At 39.5% G+C, this 20,600-nt stretch overlaps 3 protein-coding genes across 3 annotated transcripts; 1 reads left to right on the top strand and 2 right to left on the bottom strand.

Moving 5' to 3' along the window:
* Positions 1-311: 311 nt before the first annotated feature.
* On the bottom strand, positions 312-2,211 carry LOC111584768 (uncharacterized). Its single transcript, XM_023294016.3, has 6 exons — positions 1,997-2,211; positions 1,707-1,855; positions 1,518-1,591; positions 1,323-1,421; positions 849-947; positions 312-569 (listed from the first exon to the last, which is right to left on the bottom strand). Exons 1-6 carry the CDS (start codon positions 2,102-2,104, stop codon positions 412-414), a joined length of 687 nt encoding a protein of 228 aa, XP_023149784.1. The 5' UTR covers positions 2,105-2,211; the 3' UTR covers positions 312-411.
* A 4,317-nt stretch (positions 2,212-6,528) lies between these two features.
* Positions 6,529-10,394, top strand: gnat1 (guanine nucleotide binding protein (G protein), alpha transducing activity polypeptide 1). Its single transcript, XM_023294012.3, has 9 exons — positions 6,529-6,777; positions 7,920-7,962; positions 8,051-8,192; positions 8,299-8,456; positions 8,543-8,671; positions 8,781-8,910; positions 9,011-9,164; positions 9,256-9,472; positions 9,556-10,394. The coding sequence occupies exons 1-8, from the start codon at positions 6,672-6,674 to the stop codon at positions 9,444-9,446; spliced, it is 1,053 nt and encodes a 350-aa protein (XP_023149780.1). The 5' UTR covers positions 6,529-6,671; the 3' UTR covers positions 9,447-9,472; positions 9,556-10,394.
* Positions 10,395-10,396: 2 nt separating this feature from the next.
* On the bottom strand, positions 10,397-20,600 carry edem1 (ER degradation enhancer, mannosidase alpha-like 1). The gene is made up of 12 exons (XM_023294014.3): positions 19,989-20,600; positions 17,471-17,543; positions 16,925-17,028; positions 16,224-16,395; positions 15,938-16,121; positions 15,609-15,783; positions 14,999-15,119; positions 14,738-14,908; positions 14,574-14,647; positions 14,373-14,469; positions 13,140-13,325; positions 10,397-13,011 (listed from the first exon to the last, which is right to left on the bottom strand). The coding sequence occupies exons 1-12, from the start codon at positions 20,456-20,458 to the stop codon at positions 12,922-12,924; spliced, it is 1,917 nt and encodes a 638-aa protein (XP_023149782.2). The 5' UTR covers positions 20,459-20,600; the 3' UTR covers positions 10,397-12,921.

The following is a 20,600-nucleotide window of genomic DNA, read 5'->3' as shown; positions in this document are numbered from 1 at the left end:
GACCACTAGCACTGCTGTAGACTTGTTTAACAATCATCAGTACACCTGGGGTCCATGCAGACCTCAGGTGTATATAAATTGTCATATTTATTTATTCACAAGTTCCATTTTTCAGTCCCAAGCAGGATATGGACAGGTACAGAAATATGAAACAGATGAAATACTACTGGAGTCCAGCTGAACCTAAAGTGTACAGATGAAATATGTTTTGTCACATGTACTGATGAGGGTTAAAGATTAACCCAAACACACTTGTAAGCACACACAGTGTATTTTGTTGCTGTAATTGACACATGCACTGCTGAAGGAAGTGGAATACTAGGCCTGTCTTTATTTGTATTCCAGTCAAGAGATGAAAAGTGACATTCATGTCTTACATGATCTAAACAAGGCTCATCAAGCAATGAATATTTATTTGGAAGTAGGAAGGTAGGCAAGAACAGTGTCTTTGAAACACTCATTTAGTTTGTGATACATGCTTTCCACCCTGTCATACATCTTGGTAAAGAAGGTGGTTCCCACTTTCATATCAATCTTTGCATCATCAAGAGATATGCAGTTTTCATAATCTGTACATGGAAATCAGAAAAAGAAGATGAAATGAGAAAACGAGTTAAAATATTAACATAAAGAATATGCTTTAATATGCAAGGCAATTCATAAAAAGTATTTCATAAATGTAATAATAAAATCATGGCACTGTTTTAGTATGACACTAATTTTTTTTTTTTTTAAAGAAAATCAGCAGCATCCTGCTGTTTCTGTCTGTACTTTTGACACTGATACATATTCAATATGTTTGTTTCAGAGGTTTTTTAAGTTCTTTAAAAAACTGATCAGAGTCTCACCGTGATCTGTGTTTAAGACCAGTGGTTTGGACCAGCCCAGACACTGGGCTTGTGTCTCAAACTCCTTCAGTTCAGCAGCATCGACGATCTTTCTCCTACCTGGTGAAGAGGTGACACATCTGAGATACAAGCCATGTGACGACATTCTGTCTGAGAAAAACTAGACTTCATTAAACACTGCACTGATATCTGTATTTATATAATGCATCTCAAATTTGTCATTTAAAATTAGCATACCTTCATCAGAATTAATTGTAATATTTGTTCACTTCATGAGCTTTTAACCATACACATATACTTTACATTATAGGTTATACTTAACTCAAAATGGAAATTATTTTTTAAATTATGAATGATCTGAAAGCAGGAAATGAATCTCTCAGGGACTTAGTGTCTCATCTCAGTTTACTCTATGTCACCCATATTTGAAATGTTATTACATATTTCCTGATTCTGTCCCTGTGTTGTCCTTACTGAAGAGTGCAAGAATAGTTATGACGTCCACCACCTTTACAACGACACAGTCAGGACAACCAGTCTGCAGCAGCACGTCTGCTTCACCAGTTGGAGCATCTGTTTGACAGAATGTCAACGTAAATAAAATTATATTCAGAGCGTCAGTAGACCGCAGTGTAAACAGGTTAAAAATATGTTAAACAAAACTCTTACTGTTACTGTTGGCTTTAAAGAGGTTGTGGTTTGCATAGTGAAGTGATGTCGACTCGTTGACGCACTTTCCATACCTGCAGGGGATTTGTTTAAGATTTGACACCTAAAATAACAACTATCCATGACATTATACACAAAATACTTTCCTTACTAAAAATTAATCAAAGTGCAAGTGAATCCATTTCTTACACTTTAAACTTAACGTTGGCATCGTAGATGTTTGGTGTGTCCTTAGCTGTAACGTCCACTGCAATACTTGGCCAAAACAAAACATTAATTATTGTTGAAACCCAACAGTACTTGGTAGAAACAGCGATGAAGTGCCATGTTCCAGAAATCTGACAGAAAAGAAGAGAATATTGTGTATTTTTAGTCATTTTTAGTTCAGTAATTTACTTTCCACAATCATATCTTAGAACAATGTCCGATAAGGCAGTTTAAAAATGCAATGCTGCTAATAAGAGTGAAAACAGACTTACATCTGGGTCTGTGTCTACTGGCTCCAGCAGCTTCTGACAGGCCAGTGATGCAGCCGGACACACTGAGATGAGACTCAGCACAACAACAGCAACACACAAAGTCTTCATCGTGGCTCTGGTGCCTCTTCGTCTCTCAGATCTGTCTTATGTTGAGTTCTCTGACCAGTTACTTTCCTGATACATCTGCCCTCCCCTGACTACAGTGCAGACAGCACTAAACCACATGGTATTCCAGTAAGCTTTGGTGTTTGCTTATCAAACACGCTGCTCTGTAAACACATTTTCCAAACTGGAGTAAAAGGGACATCCAGACGTCAGACAAGGTTTCAACTGTCCAATCACTTAATCTGTCTTTAAGAAATCATTTAGAAAAGTAGTTTAGAGCAGCACTGCCGTTTAACATAATCACAGACTGCATTCTGTTCACAGGCAACACTTTTTTACATAATAAAGTCCTACATTTATGGCCTGTACTGTAGTTGCAGGACTCTGCTCTACGTCCGTTGTACATTACTGGAAAGTGCTACAAATGGAAATACAAATAGTGATTATCATTTTAAGATACTAGAGAATCAATAGCAGCAGCTATAGCAATAGTTCTCTATTTTGCATCAAGACTGCACACACAGGGAAACAGTTTTCTATCTTTTCTGTCATTTAGATGCACATAATAGTTTACTCATTTTCTGCTGCACCCTATTTAACCTGAAAGCCAGAGTTATACTTTCTGTGACCAAATACATGAGGGTCTGCAAATATTTGTGAAAGTCTGCATGGCTTAAATGTTTTCATCTATCCAAGTCTGTAAGACTCTGCACAGACCTCAAGGCCACAAAATTCTCACAGTTATTTCCCATCATGCCATGTGCAATACTGGACAAGTAGATCAAATAATCTCTCAGTATGGTTGAGTTGAAACATGAAAATACAGTAAAGCTGTCATAAAAAGTTGCATCTTTGGGCGTATAACAAATCAGTGTGTAATGCAAGAGACAGCTTGTGATATTTTCTGAACCCCATGTAGTTACATGTCACAATAATACAAACCAGATGCTATGATCCAACCTGTAGGAGTTGGCTGGATGCAACAAAATAACCAGATGGTGTTGGTTCAGGTAGAAGGGATTTATTGCTTAGTGGCAAAAGGAACATAAAAGTGATAATAAAGAACACACGACTGGTGAGTGCTGCCAAATCAAAAAACAGAATATAACAAAACGAAGGCTAACGGAATTTGTAATGAAGCTAAACACAAACAAAACAGCTAAACTCCCTAGCCAACCTTAAATACAGAAACAACACCCACCACCAGTAACAAAAACTAATACGAGGAGTGCAAAAACAAACTAAACAAAACTGGTGCCTCACACTCACACTGAACACACAGTTAACAAATACTCAAAATACCAAATGACTTCTCCCTAAGTTGGCGGACTGCTACCTGGAGCCTCAGCCTCCACACCAAAGCAGCAGCCGCCAACAGAAACCCAAAGTGTCTGTAGAACCCACCACAAGTATCTACCGACCAGAACACCTCACAGAAATACAAATAACCAATCATTCACACAAGCACCAGGGAGGACTGGTCACAGATACCAGCCGCCCCAAACTAAGAGCATGCTTGCAGGTATATAGTCTGCAGGTGTGGTGATGGCTGGTCTGATTGGTTAGAGGAGGAGGTGAGCTGGAGGGTGGCCCAATCAGGAAGGTCGGGAGGGTTCCAACTGTTGGCTGCCCAGTCAGGCAACTTCTGTGTCAGTTTTTGATTTTCTTCACAATCATTTAATATTCCCAGGCCTTTTATGTGAGGCATCGCTAGTGGGCAAGAATTTGTGAAGTCTGCAAAGTTTCTCAGTCCTTCAGCATCTTAAGAGGCTCTTTGAATAACAAGTGCCTGGCCGTATGGTCTTGGTAAGCAGCTTCATCATTTCTGAAAAAAGGCGACTTCTAGGCATTTCTGTGCTGGCCACTGACATACTTCTTCAAATAATACAGTGTGTCTGCAGCAGAAATGCCTTTTTGTTCTAGCAATGACATGAATGCAGCTTTCCATTCAGTAAATTGAATTGATTCACCACTGAACACTGTTGACTCTGGCATCGGAAGTCTATTCATTTCAATGCTGTCCTGCGAGGCTTGTGCTAGTTGAGCGACATCAGTGGGTGCAGACAACGTGACTGTGGTCGATGGGAGTGGTACAAAAGTAATAAAAATGATAAAACCTTTGAATTAAATGATTTTTTTCAGCTGATTTACATCCATACAGCACAGATCCTGGAGTGTGTTGGGGTCCAGCAGAGGGAGCTCATGTTCTACACAGCAGCAGTCAAAGCGGGACATTACAGTTTTTTTCTATTGATAAGACACTGTTCCTGAAAAATAGCACACATTTCCCAAAACACTGCACACTATTTTCTGTATTAGGACACAATTCTCAAAGCACTGCACACTTGTGTCAAAAGCGCACTTTATTGTCAAAATCTGAACTTTGTTTTCAAAATTAAGACACATGAAGCAAAACTAGGACACTGCACTGCTAAATACAAAACACTCTTCTCTCACTGTTTTCACATGAAGTATAAAAAAAAGATACAATCCTCAAAAATGACAACTTAAACACAAATGCATCCTATAAATGAATCAGAGGTCATTGCAGTGCCTGACTGTACATTATAAAATAAAAATAATGTTAGAAAAAAATACAGCACTGTATTGTACACAGTACAGTCTGCAGATATTTACACCACGTCTGCATCAGTTCTTTCAGCCTGGTCAGACCACAGGACCTCATCAACATCACAAGCTGTGTTTTCTATGGAAAGAAAGATCTAGTGTGTCTGATCCATCCCTGACATGCATCAACAGAAACATCACCACATGCCAAGACCACTGATTGACGGAGATTTTCCCAAAGTATGGCTGCTGCTCATATGCCTTCCACCTCCATGTAAAGAAGAATTCTTCTATAGGATTCAGAAAGGGAGAATATGGTGGAAGAAAAACCACAATAACTTGAGGATTCATACTGAATCATTCCTGAATCAATAGTCCTCTATGAAAACTAACATTGTCTCAGATGTATTCATGTGTATCATCAGAATCCAACTGAAAAACTCTCTGGAACAAACGCACACAAAACACAGAAAAAGTCAGTCATGTACACTTTCTGTAATTTTACCAGCACTTGTGAAGCAGAATTATGCATTAGATTTTTTACAGTATTCTCAGAACATTTCTGACTGCTGGTATTGTTCCAGTATAGACATGTCACTGAAGTGACAAACATTTACATACATGTAAAGTAAACCACAGTAAACCTGAAACCATTTACTTCATGCACCATCCTTACCATCTGCAGACCTTAACAACAGATTGCATTCTGAACAGCTAATTCTGTTTCCCAGCAGGTTTTATAGTGTGTAGTTCATTGGCAAAAGTGTTTTAAATTTTGACCTGTTGTGTCTTAATTGTGACAGCAGTGTTGGAACAGTGTCCCAATTCTCCTAGTGTTCACTTTTTGAAAAATGTGTGCTATGAGTGAAAATGTGTTCAAATGAGCAAAAAACGTGTTCAGTCTTTTGCAAAAAGAGTGCAAGAGTTTTGGAAACTGTGTGCAAACCATGAATAGTGTCCAAAATTTGGACAGCAGAGTCCTGTTTTTGAGAAATGCGTGCAGTCAGTTGGTGGCTGAGTGCAGTGAATGGAATTTAGTGTCTTATCAATTGAGAAAAACTGTAAAGAGACAATAAATTTAGAGAGCACAATTCTAAAACGAAGTGACATGAAATGCTAAAACACATAAACAAAAAACAAGTTACAGAATGTGTAGAAAAATGTAGTTCACTGATCACACGCACACACAGCCTGTAGATGCATGTGTACATAATTGAAAGTGAGTAGATTAGGATCCTTAACCAGCTTCAGATTGGGGTCAATGAGATCTGTCAGGTGAAACCGCAAAGCTCTTTAAGCACTTCAGGTCTCACCCTTCAGTCTGCAGTATCCACTAAGATGTGCGTCTTTCTTCATATTTGGACAGGAAGCTGAGGGTCTGGTTGTGTAGGAGCTGACTGTTGTGTGGTGTGGGTTGTTTTTGGGGGGGTTGTTTTAATACAGATTGCAAAGCTGTTGTAGCCTCATTAGCTTCCTTTCAAAAGCCATAACATGCAAGACCACACTTATTCCAGCATCAGATTCAGTGTTTATCTCGGCCCTAGTGTGCACTGAATTTAGTTTGGGGTAACCATGTTCCCAGCAATGTAAACACCCAAACTATTCAGCTTTACATGCTTCACTTTTCAAGACACCTAAGAACAGCACAGAGAGATAAGCACTTGAGCCGATGTTCATCTTCCGCTGAGCACAGCAAAGTCCCCCTAAAGGTTAGATCACTCCTACACTGATGTAGGCCTGCTTCTATTCGCACCTTTGGCTCTGCCCTAAAACATTCCTGTCCTTGTGAACCATTGGCCACCGCTGGTCAGGTGGCCAGAGGGTGCCCAGAATCCATTCCTAAGACAGGAAAATGCTCAAACAGTTCTCCAGTGTGTGCTGCAGGCTGTTGACGCATCAGCTGCACCGGTTGATCAGACAGTAGGCGAGTAGCTAGGACCTGCTTCCATTTTTCCTGACACTTGGCTTTTGAGCAGAGGGGGCCCAAGCCAGGAAAAGTAGGATGGGGGCTGGAGCTAGCGCTGAGGAGAAACGCTCCAGAGAGCTGGAGAAGAAGCTGAAGGAGGATGCCGACAAGGATGCGAGAACTGTCAAGCTGCTGCTGCTAGGTAAAGACAGACGAGCTGGCTCAGCAGGAACCCAGGAACTAAAACGGCTAAGATGCATCATCTGGTTATAGATGTTTAAGGGTCCATAGAGAAGATGGCAGTACTTTTTAACTCCACTTTTTATTCTAATTCAAATGTAGGGGATACATAACCCTGCAGTTATGTTTATAGTATGTTTTGTATGAAAAAGTTGGTGGTGAAAAGGCAATGTAACAATACCTATTCCTTGAGTCAGCTGTTATTTTTTCTTTACTTAATAATGTGTATATTTCTGTTCATGTTAATCATATAAACAGATGCTGTTGACTGAGGTGTGAGGGTTGCTATGACAGATTTTATTCATCTGAATGAGCTTGAAAAACTTAAATAGTTTAATCGTAAAACCTGTAAAGGTGATGAAAAGGGGCAAGATGTCTGAGTAAAGGCTTAATAATCCATCTCACTGAACTGCTAAGACACTTTGATAATCACTCGAGCCAATCCCCTGTTAATCCTGAAACAACAGGTCCTCCAGCACAAAAGGCTTAACCATGAAGGGCATAAACCCAAACAGAGTTCCAATACTATAACCTAAATACATTACAGTATCTTATTAAATGAATAAGAAGAAAAATTAGTTGGTGATGTCTGCGATGATTCTTATCTCATGTTTAGTTTTTTTTATATTTAAGTTTGTTTGCACTGAATATAACAAAATTGATCTTATAATGAAAATAATAAGCTGCCAAATAGAAGTTTCTACCTTTAGTCCTGTGTACAAACAGTTCTGAATCTACAGGGTGTTAAACATATTTCTTCATCCTCAGCTTTATCATCTTCCTAATAATGTAGGTCAGGGGCATGAGAAAAAGATTAGGCCTGAAGTAAGAAGTATTATGACCTGTTGGGATTCTCAGTCTTATGAATGCCACAAGATAACTGCTGCAATTAACACCATGTATTCATACAAGTTATTAAAACCCAAGACTTGAAAAAACAGTGGTTAGAAAAAATGCCATCATCTTTATTTTTACACAATATATTTCTCCAAATCCTGGAAAAAGGAACATTTTACACAAAGTTTGTAAAAAAAAAAAAAAAAAAAAAAGCAAAGTGCTATCTTACCAAACAGATTAACTATTTGTTTTTTGTATCTCTTATAGGTGCTGGAGAATCAGGCAAAAGTACTATTGTCAAACAGATGAAGTAAGATATCTGACTTCATATCTAGCAGTGTCTCACTTCTTCTTGATAGCAATGCATATTGTATTGTAATACTGCGCCTTCTCACCAGAATTATCCACAAAGATGGTTATTCACTTGAAGAGTGCTTGGAATTCATCACCATCATCTACAGCAACACCCTGCAGTCCATCATGGCCATCGTGAAGGCCATGAACACACTCAATATTAACTACGGTCATTCTGATCAGCAGGTAATGGCCGCTGACAAACACTTCCGTATGCTCATCAGGTGAAACTGATTTCAGTTTTGTGAAACAAACTTGTATGTGTGTCTGTCCTCTTGGATCCTCCCTGCAGGATGATGCCAGGAAACTGATGCATCTTGCAGACACCATTGAGGAAGGCACCATGCCTAAAGAGCTGTCAGACATCATCCTGCGTCTGTGGAAGGACTCTGGCATACAGGCTTGCTTTGACAGGGCCTCAGAGTACCAACTCAACGATTCTGCTGGATAGTAAGAAATCACATGAGATGATGTCTAAAATTGCTCCAATGTCTCCTATCGATATTTGCCAGGGACTGAATTTTACTCTCCAACAGCTACCTGAATGACTTGGAGCGACTGATCCAGCCAGGCTATGTACCCACTGAGCAGGATGTGCTACGATCAAGAGTGAAGACCACTGGTATCATCGAGACCCAGTTCTCCTTCAAAGATCTCAATTTCAGGTGGGGTAGTGCACTAATTCCCAAGAGGAAAACACCGATTCAACATCAGCTGGGCTCGCTGTTTGCACAATGGCAATCATACAGAAAATCTGCTTCTATTTCCGTGCAGGATGTTTGATGTGGGTGGCCAGAGGTCAGAGAGGAAGAAGTGGATTCACTGTTTCGAAGGTGTGACCTGTATCATCTTCATTGCTGCTTTGAGCGCCTACGACATGGTGCTGGTGGAGGATGATGAAGTGGTATGACAATATTCTTTATAACTTTCGTCTCCTTGGGTAATCTACAGTTGGTTTGCTTGAAATGCTCTCGACTGGTATTTGAATGCAACTTTTCTTTCAGAATCGAATGCACGAGAGTCTGCACTTGTTCAACAGTATCTGCAACCACCGCTACTTTGCCACCACTTCCATCGTACTCTTCCTCAACAAGAAAGATGTGTTCATTGAGAAGATCAAGAAAGCTCATCTCAGCATGTGCTTCCCTGAATATGATGGTGAGATCCTCACTGTGCATAGATTATGGCCTATTTTCAGACATAAGAAACTAAATTGAATGAAACATGACCTTGATATCGCCTTGTCCAGGTCCCAACACCTATGAGGATGCTGGTAACTACATCAAAGTCCAGTTCTTGGACCTGAACATGCGCCGAGACATCAAAGAAATCTATTCTCACATGACCTGTGCCACAGACACAGAGAACGTCAAGTTTGTGTTCGATGCCGTAACCGACATCATCATCAAAGAAAACCTGAAAGATTGTGGTCTCTTCTAAAAGCCACACCGAGAAACCCAACCAAGGTGAGAAAAGTCAACAAACTGCTGTACTGAAACTTGAAACTAACAGCTGGACCACCTAACAGTGTTTCTTTCTGATTCTGCAGGTGCTGTGGTCACCCTGTCACATTCCACAAACCTTTCCTCAAGTCAAACGGAGGACTGAAGATGAAAACTGCCCCCTCAAACAGCCATCCTCAAACCAGCAAATGCAAGAAAAAAAACATCTAATCAATTTGTTGTGTTCCAAACTAAGTTGTAGCTTTGACCAAAGACAGCTCCTTACGTCAAAAAATTCTGTGCAAATTTCAGATGAGTTGAATTTTAGTCAAGCTAACTTTTCTCTGAGTCTCTTGAACTCACCTTTGGAGGGTCGTGCGATCTGTAGTTAAGACATCAAAAGCTTCTGTCGGCATAAAGTGATTTCTTCTCACATGTACTAATGTGAATAGATGTCCAGCTAATGCATTGTCTCTACGCTCCAGTAAGTGGTCAGTATACAGCCGAAGAGCAAACCAGATGGCCTCACCACCTGCATATGCACTTCAGCCTCTGTTAGACATTTAAAATGAACCTGTCACTAGAAATGGCTTTTATGTACAGACACTTTGTAACACAATTCAAGCAGGTCGCAGAAAATTTGTGTTAGAAAACTGTAACATTTTGCAGTAGTTTAAAAGGGCCAGTGTATATATTGAAACAGATTTCTATTGGACCTTTCATGAAGTAATGTGGTACCATGTTGATCTGTAACACTGTTGAGTGGTAGATTTATTAAACTTCAATTTGAAAATCCTTGTTTAAGAAGTTAACTAAAAGTCTAGGCCTTTGAGTCAACAATCCTGTACAGAAACCAATAATTGTACACCTTGATTTAACGTATTAAAGCTTCTGTAGAAAACTCAGTACTTTTTCCATTTTTCACACATTAAAAGCAACAAAGCAATATCTTGTTCATAATCTGTCATTTATTGATTCACAGAATATTCCAGGTTCCTTTAAAGCATCGAAACCTGAAATGTTTAGGATGGAACACATTTAGTTTTTCATACCGATTAAAGGAACAGTTCAGCATTTTGAGAAATCTTGCAGAGTTTGATGATCAGACCAATACAACTCGTGTGTCTGCACGATGAATGTGATGCTGGATACCTTAGTTAAGCACAAAGAGTGGAAACAGCTCTGAACAAACTATCAAAAATCAGCTATTTGCACCTCTAAATTTCACAAGCTGTCATGTTATGTCTTGTTCAGTTTTGTTCAACCACAATGCAATGTTAATAGATTGTTTTTTGTACAGATTAAACAAAATGTGATTTGAACAGTGAACTTCATAGTGCTTGCAAATGTAATTTGTTTACATGATCAGAGCCAAGCAAACTGTTCCCTGTTTTCAGTCTTTGGCCTAACCTAAGGTAAGTGGCTGCTGGAAGTGGCAGAAACTCATTTTGACAGTTTACTAATCAAAACACCGTATTTTCAAGATCCATGAATGAGCATGTGAGAGCAGTTAGCAGCAACTTCTGTGCAGCAAAAGTTTGCAACACAGCTTGCATTCTGCATGCAAGTATCGCCCAGGCCATCAAGTGATATCAATCTTTGCAATTAACTCTTTGCAAGGAAGTGAATAAACATCATTTCCCAGAATCTCAAACTGTTCCTTTAAAGATAATTTGAGAAGTGATTCAGGTAATGTCACTGATATGAGCTGAGGCAGTTTAAACAACACTAGAGAAAATGAACAGATGTCTCCCAAAACCAAAGATACTTATGTTCAGACGTAAATGAGTAACACAGCCAGTACAGCCAATGCACAGTCAGAATGTCCGGCAAAAAAATTAACCAGCCAGAAAATACACCTCAGCAGAGCTGTACATGAATCAAACTTCACATTTTTTCTGCCTGTGTAAGGAACAAAAGTGAATAATCACAGTACAACTGGACTTCAGTGTAGCTATTCTTTGACCTCAGACCACCAAGTTGTAACATTTGCAATATAAATACCTAAGGCTATCCTAAGACATTGTAGGCAACAACATTTCAAGAAAGATTTTTTTATGAAAGCATTCATTGATTTTTGTTTCTTTTAAACCCTGAGTTCTCACCATATGACAATCAACAGGTATGATGTGCACTTAAGAGAAACAGCAAATGACAATTTTTGTCGAATCTAAACAAGAACCTGAAACTATGCAGGAGAAGCGGTGTAGCAATATGCCTGACAGAAAAACAATAACATTTTCACTTTTTAAATCTTAAAAAAAAAAAAAAAACATTTTATGGCTTGTTTTGTCATGTCTAAAGAGGAGCTTAATGTCATAATCAGTGTAAAACTGTACATACACATGGAATGACACTTTCTGTGCAATAACAGTGGCCTCAGAACATATTCAAACATGTTATCCATAACTAGTATTCACTGTACAGCATCCAGAAAAACCTATACAAGTTGAAGGCACTTTAAAGAGTCATCACGAACCTCTCTCTCATTCCATCATGGCACATCTATGTCCCCACAGTAAGACATCGAGTAACTACGAGCCTGACTGATCAATGCTTCTGTTTTCTTCAGTATTATCAGAAACATTTTCATACCAAACAGGCAGGAAGCAGTTTACCTTTATGTTGTTTGTTACTCCCTGGGTAGAAAATAGCCTTTGCTGAGGTTTCTACTTGACAAATGTGCAAAACAAAACCAGAATAGAAGCCAATTTAAAGTCTTTGCAATATTGCTCTTTATGAAAAAGAAAACAAATGATTTAGAGTCAAAGATAGAGACGTGACAACTGTTTGAACAATTTTGAAAACCTGCCTCAGATGTACAAAAGATGAACAGTGTTCCTTCAGGCACAATCTAAAACTTGTTACAACCTCACAGGAAACAGGGTTTTACAGTATGTGCATAAGTCATCGCCTGTTATTATCTGGTAATGTGAAGCCCTTATGTGAAAGCACTGATCTAGTCGAGTGAATCAACTGCAAAGAGGCACTAATCATCTTGTTCAGAGAGATGTTTTTAGAGGTGAGTATTTTTATAGGCTATACGTTTTACATATGTGTGGCTAGATGGCACTGTTCCCATAAAAATAATATGATTCACAGCTCAGCTGTGATTCAAAATACACAAACACGCACACAATCGCACATGCACTCCAACCTGAACAGACAATTTTTTGCTCCACTAAAACACACCGGTTATTCTAAAACCACTTAAAGAATCTCCATTAGTCACCAGCCAAAAAGAAATAATAAAGGATGACTCCTCATATGAAATCCTCACCCATCAAACAGCAAAAACACTGACGCAAACTTAATTTAATACAGCAAGAAATCAAACAGCTTTCTCAGGATTCCTTTAGTGTCAGTTTGCTGTCCGGTTCCTGAGCAGCAGAACAGATGTGATGAGGATTCTGACCAACAGTGGATGTCTTCTAAGGCCTGTTCATGCAAATGTCACCACATCATTCACTCGCTCAAAAAAGCCCCACCATATGATCGATCTGCCTCATGTAGACGCTCTTCAATGGCAGAGCGTACCGTCGCTCCTCTGGGATCCTGTTACACTGCAGAGAGCAAAGGAAAGACTGTGACTGTGACAGCAAGAGATGATTTTTACCATCAAAACGAGTTACATCTGACACAGAAGACGGTGAGAGCAGTGATTCGGGCAGGATGAGTAATACAGCCTTACATTGCTGATGTTGCTTGGAGCTGGCTGGCTGTGTGGCTCTCTTTCTGCCAGCGCTCCCTCCTCACATGGAAACAAGTCATTCCACTGTTTCTCCCTGAAGCGCTTGTCTATGGGCACGACGTGGCCCTCTGTGGTGAAGATGTACTTGTTATCGGATTTGTGAAGGGGGTTGTCCTCATCAAACAGCTGCAACGTGAGAAAGATTTATATCTACATGACAGTCCAGGCAAGGTTGAGTCAACAATGAACTTGAATTTTACACTGTTGGGTCACATTTGCAAATCAAATTAAATAAGGCGAGATTTTCAATGAAATACCTCAACTTTGACATTGGGATAGTCTTGTTTAGACACTCCCTTCTGTAGTACATATTAGTCTTGCTGTTCTTCATTTACAGTTTCATTTAGCAGCCGCTTTTATCCAAAGAGATGTCTTCACTGTTTTTTTTTTAATAACCACAATTGTCTGGGGCTGAGCTAAGCAAGGATGCAGCTTCAGTGTTCCTTTGAAATAACATTTGCACACAGGGAGACGAGTACTGCCATAACCATGGATGATTCACCAAAAAAATAGTAGCAGGGATGCCTCACTGTACAATTGAAATTCTTTGCAAAACATTTCAGTGTGATCGTTTGCTGCCCAGAGGTTGTAGCAGAGCAGATGTTGAAACCAGTAGCATAAAGACAGTGGAATGGGAGGACAAAATCACCTGAAACGAGCAGCCAATGGCAAGCACATAATGATAACTAATGCTGTATCATCACTTAATTGTTTAAGTCAATTATTCTGCAAATATGCAAATCATTTGCTGTTCTCAGCTTCTTAAATGTTACGTAAGCTGCTCTTTTCTTGTTGATATCATTATAAATTAAACATCTCTGGGTTTACAACTGCTGATGTGAATAAATTAAGCAATTTATAAATGAAGTTTGAGCAAACTGTGATTGTATTTTCATAATTTTTGTCCATTTTAACAATTAATCTATAATATAAAACCTAGATTAGCCACAGCAATAATTACAACAAAAAGCAATGGGTAAAATGGGATTTCATCTACAATCTTTTTTAAAATTATTTTACATCGCTCTAATCTTAAAAACCAGAAGGCAATCTCTAAATCTAATGCAATAACTTGTGTTAAAACACATCTAGTATCATATTACGTTCTCTTATCATGTTATCATCCTCATATATTACATAGCTTTATGTCTGACAGTCTCAGGTGTGACTGACCAGGTAAAGGTATTTGCAGGTCTCACTCAGGAAAAAGCTTTCCATCCGATCCTCTTTGGATTTGTCCACGACGTGGTGCAGAGTTGCATACCCACATCTGCAAATAACACAGCTCTGTTCAGCCCAAATAACACACAAAAAAACATTGCAAACTGCTTATTAACTGTAAGGCAACATTAAACATAATGACATGATCCGTACCTGACTTTGGCATTTTTCTCAAGGCTCTGAAGAATATCCATTCCAACATGCAAATAGAAAGGATTTTTGGTCGCCTGTGGAAAGTGACAATGAAAAAAAAAAGTATAACTGATAACCAACATCCACCATTGTCAATGCTGTAAACAACAAGTCAGTGCCGTTACCTGGTACAGCAGGTAAGTCGACTCCACCAGCTCCGGCCTTAAAGGGTAAAAGAGCACATCAGGAGCCTGCAGCTGCCAGTTGTATCTCTCCGGCAAAGCCCCGAAGCGCTTCCAGATGGCATAGTAGAAAGCGTGCAGGCAAATGGCATTATCCACATCACCATTCAGCACCTTTAACACAGAGTATTGCACATTGTGGTTCAACACCACAACACATTTTTAAGCGTTTACACAAGATCTCTGACAGCTGAAAGTACACACCTGCAGCCCAGGAAAGAAGGCCTGAAGGGAATCGATCCAGGTGTTCATTATCTCACCGCTGAACATGTTCACATTAACATAGAGAGGTGGGTCACCCTCTCCTTCATTGCATGACTCTCTCCTGTAAAAACAGCAGGAGAAAGGGTTTTAAAATACGTAATACTACTCTGTGTAGAGAGTTGAGTATACTTCCAGCAACATCTTATCATAATGGCATACCAGCACAAATATGGACACAACTAAAGCACAATGACGTATTTCTGCTTTTGCCACTGAAAACCAGGATAGTGACAATTATGTGTCTTGCTTAACAGCTACTGTAGCTACATGTGGTTACTGAGGAGGAAGACGTCTGTGTGGAAATGGGGACGTCCCATCACGCATCTCATGACATGAAAGTCAAGTCTCGGAATTCACATTTCCACATCCTTCAGTGAGAAAAACCAGCAGCAGTTTCAATTCATCTTCCTCGGCTTATCCAACAGAAACTGATTTACATAGTTTCACATTTCAGTGGCAGCCTCATGTGAAGCTTCTTAATGACGCCAACACACACAGTTGCTAAATGCACACCCACTACTGAATCCTGCTCTTCCAACGTGGGACTCACCCTCTTCTCAGGTGGTTCTGAATGCTCTCATAAGCAGCTTGAAACATCCAGTAGTCCTCTTTTTCACCAAAAAGGATGTATGATTTCAGCAAATACTCATAGAAGGAGTCCATACCAGCTCCGAGGCCGCTCTGCTTGCCAACCCACTGGCCTGTTTGGATGTTAACCACATTCCCTACACAAAGAAATCACAGACAGCTGCTTTAATTTTGTGTGAACTCCAGGCATCATATTTTCATGTTGTGACTTTTATCATTTCAGAGAGTCAGAAACACAAATAAAACAACAGAAAGAAGGCAAAAAAGAGGTTTTCACACAGCTGTACTTACCCAGCAGACCGGTTTCATTGCTCCTCAGGTTCCACAGAGCTCTGACTGCTCGTCTGGCTACCCACTCAAATGTGGAATCTCCAATCAAGCGGCTCAAAATCCCAAATTCCACCAGCAGTGACCCAGCGCCTGCAGTACACGTCTCATTGATGCTGTCAGGAGGAACCCCACTCTTCAGGTTCACCTGATAGAAAGAAATAAAGCTTCTGAGTGATGCTTCAATCTTTACATTATGGTTCCTAGAACTGCGATAACTCAGCACTTTGACCAGAACAGTGTCACTCACTCTGGGGTAAGGGATGCCTGTGCTGGTGTTCTCAAAGGCTGGCAGCAAACGGACAGCCAGGTCATGAGCCAAATGCAGCAGCTCATTATCGTAACCTTCAAAGCCCACCTTGCCAAATGGATGTTTTGGGTCAGTCAGCAGAATATGTGCTGAGATCAGGCTTCCCAATATCCTTCAAAGAAAAATGAATTATTACACTGGGGCTCAACACAGAAAGATAATCGCTTGCTGCAGTAATGTAATCGCTTAGTTTTGTAAAATTATAGACAACACTAATCCTGATTTGGCTCATAGCAGTCATCACATAATTATCAAGACTAATCAAGAGTTTGGTCTTTACAGTTAAACTTGAATAGCTACAAAAATAATGCCTGCCTTGCTTCTGTGCTTCTATTTTGTATTTGTACAACTGAAACCATTTCTTTCTTTCTCTATGGAAAGAAATGCTGTTGTGAGTTGCTTAAAGAAGGAAAAATTCACTAAAGTAAGAATGAAAAGTGGAGTAGAGCACATGAAAGACTCTTAAGATGTTAAAAGATTATATGTTTGAACCAACAAATAAAGGTGACAATACTGTCTACTACATTACCAAATACCTAAAAAGAAACTTGTGTCCCTTATAGAAACCACCCTGATATCTGACTTTAACTTCAGAATGTAACCACAGCAGTTCCTGGAAATAATAATAGTGGCATTTGTACCTGATGTTTGCCTCAAACACTTGGACAGTTGAGTCTTTGTCAAAAGATACAGTATCTATAACCAGTTTGACGGCTCTCTGGAACTCTGTCACATTGCCGAGCACCTGTGGAAAAAACAACAACACAACAACCACATTAAACTAACATTCTTCTTAACGATACTATAACATTTTGTTTACTAGTTGGAATGCTGCAGCTGACTGCAGAAGAAAACACCCTGAAATGTCAGTTTAAGGCTGACACATTAACTACCACACCTGACTCCATACACAAGCTGGCACAAAACCCACAATTTACAACAGAGGAAGTACAAACCACCACTGCACTAGATGTAACAGCAGGTAAAAGGTTAACATCATGTACAAATGTTACGTCTCTACACAAAGCTGTAATAAGCTCCTCACAAAGCTCACGTTTTAAGTAAACACACAAATTGTAAGGAAATTATTCTTACAAATTCTGCACATATTCTGTCCTCAAATTTCCAACTTTGCTTTCTACGAGCGATGACAAAAGGAGCTCTACTAAACTATAAAAACTACTTACCAACAGGGTGTCTAAGGTGTCAATAAGTGTGAGTGAGTAGTTCCCCAAGACATCATTTATGTTGATGTTCGACCTGAAGTAGAAGCAGTGAAACAGACTCTGTGGCATCATGCACAAGTGGAAGACATCATTAACAAATCACCAAACAGAAAGGATATTTAAATTCAACTACAAAGTGAAGCATTTCGATGTGAGAGCAAAGTCTTATCCTTGCTGATAAGATGAAAAGAACGGCAGACATTTTAATTCTACATTAGAAGTCTTCCCACTAAGTAGAGGATTTACTCTTGAACTGTCTGATCTCACATCAAAAACAGTTCGGGAACTGTGAGAGCGCTAGAAAACAAAACAAAGCTGATCTGAAGACAAAGGGTTGCCGTTCTCCATTAGCAGAGTTATTAACATCACAGGACAGAAACACAACGGATAATTATTTTCTACTTTCACACAATCTGATTATTATTTGACTATTTTATCTATTATTAAAACTGTGCATCAAAGTTCCTGAAGCCTTTCTTCATCAACTTATTTTGCCCAACCAACAGTCCAAAACCCAATTAGTGGTTTCAATTAATTAGTAAATATGAAAAGAAAGAAATCCTTCAAATTTAGATGCTGAAACAAGGTTTTGCATTTTTGTAGGAAAACTACCTTCAGTGATTAACTACCAAAGAGATGACAAACTATCTGACAATGGACCAGTTATTTCAGTTCTACTAGAAGCACAATAACTTTGCTGCAGCTCTGCATGTTCGTTGCATATGCAAAGCAGGTTTTATATAAACTGAATCCAAAACCTGTTACACATTTCAAAAGTGCCATTTGCATTGTAGAACTAGAAGAAGATTTGATGTATAACATTGTTTGTCTGAGCAGCTGGAAGTTTTTACTTTTAAAAGAACCTGTCTATACTTGAGACAAGCCTTCATCATCTTGTCCACGACCAAGATGATTTCTGAATAGACAGTACTCCCACTGTCAGTTGTCATTAACTTTAGCACCATCAAAGGAAATCCATTCAAAGCAATTCGATTTATATTTTGAGGGAGACATTTCAAAACCTGAACAGATTTGCTTTCATCCGACATGTCAGATTTGCTTATGAGGGGAAAAAACTCTTAGGAAATTAGTTTAAGTGACGGACAGTGTTCAAAACCCTTTGGTTTTCTTTCAGATTTGCTTCTGTTTAGTAGATCTTATTTCCACTTTTTATTGTTTGTTTTGCACCCTTCACACAATGACTATTCGCAGCAACAAGTGACCTAGAAATTCTAAGACAACAGGCTGAACAGTAAAACTTTTGATTAGATGGCATACTACAAAAGAAATGTTTGTACACATAAATAAATCAGAATGCTCTGAAATCTTGCCTGTCAGGTTGTCTGTTCTGCCCTGGGGAGTACAATCCTCTGTTATTTTAGCTAAACTATGGTGCATTTCTCTCTTCAGTGGAACATTTGAACACAAAGATGAGAAGCATATAGGCAAATAAATGAATATGCATGTAGGAGAGTGCTTCTTGCAAAGGCTGGACTTGTGCTGAATTACATTACCTAGTAATTTAGTGGCTCGACTGTGTTCAGCTTAACCCTCCTGTTGTCTTCATTTATCGGCACCAAAAAATATTGTTTCCTTGTCTGAAAAAAATCCAAAAATTCAGCAAAAAAAATGCAACAAATTTCTGAAAATGTGCAAAACCTGCAGGAAGAAAATTCCAATAATTCCTTAAAAAGTTTCCCTTAAAAGTTTAATTTTTTATTAAAAAAAAAATCCCCAAATTTGGCAAGAAAATTCTTGTAAATATTTTCAAAAAACTAGTAAAAATCTTTCAAAAAAATCCTAAAAATATCTGAAGTGATTACAGATACATCAGTAAAACTTCTGATATTTCCTTTAAGAAAAGTTCACAAAAAAATCAACCTGATTTTTTTAGTGAATGTTCTTAAGAAACATTTTTAACATTTTTTTTCCACCAAAAAATGTTCAAAGATTTCCCACAAGTGTGGGAAATGTGGACATCAGAAGTTTCACTGTGAAAATATTTTTTCTTCCACATTTTCACACTTTAAATTGGGTCAATTTTGACCCACAGGACAACACGAGGGTTAAATTACTGTTTTTAAGCATTTTTTAAGTGTCAGTGGGCACACTTTTCTGTCATATAATGAACTGCTGAACTCTGAGTTGCAGCCCTTTCCTCTCTGTCTTTATGAGAGCATGTATTTCCTTACTCACCATCCTAATTTTAAGTGGATGATGAGGGAACCACCTCCTTAACATGACAGAGAAACCCCCCTGGAGTCCCATTAAGACCCATTTAGTTTGGGACCTGGAAGCCACAAGCTGTGCAGCGGTGGGCAGCACTGAGAGCAGTAGCAGCGCACCGGGAGCTGCTTTGTTTATAAGGTAAATGCAAATCGCGGTGTACTGAGGACAGTTAGGATAAAGTGGCTGTCCGGCAGTGTGGTGCTGTGGTTCACGGCAGCAGGTGCAGCCAGTTGGGCGCTGAGTGACTCACGGGTTTAGCACGTCTGGACCTCTCCCTTCACAGTCAATGGGATTCAGCTCGTCCTCGGGAAAGGCATATTTCATATAATTGTCATATCCGAAATAGAACATTTCTTTGGCCATGTCTTTCATCTTTGCTTTCAGCGTGTCCGGGAAGGAGCTGTATCTCCGGACGTACTCGTCCTTGTTGCCGTCGAAGAAGCTCAGGTAGGAACCCCTGGCTGACTCCTCTCCAGCCTTCGCACAGGTGCTCGCCGTCTCTTCATATTTTTGAGCTTGTATTCGCTGGGACCAGGAGGTTCCGCTCGGGTCGGTCCCTTTCTCCTCCCTGAACAACAGGTCTAATTTGTGCAAATTGAAACTGAGGTGGAAGTTGAAGCCCCAGCTAACGTTAGGTCCCAGTCCGAAGGCTAACCACAACACACAGCTGAGGGAGAGTCTCAACACGACCAGGCCAACTACTATCGACCTCCATTGCATCTTTGCCCCGGGTCGGTCTTTAAACGCATAATTCAAGTCCACATACCTCCGAGGTGGCGAAAGAAAGACAAATCCGCCGTTTGTCAGCCTAAACTAGCAGGAGAGGCTGTGGTAGTGAATCCGCCTCACACACTTCCTGTCA

Source organism: Amphiprion ocellaris, chromosome 5, assembly GCF_022539595.1.
Source record: "Amphiprion ocellaris isolate individual 3 ecotype Okinawa chromosome 5, ASM2253959v1, whole genome shotgun sequence".
NCBI lineage: Eukaryota > Metazoa > Chordata > Actinopteri > Pomacentridae > Amphiprion > Amphiprion ocellaris.
This window is presented reverse-complemented; position numbering and strand designations above follow the sequence as displayed.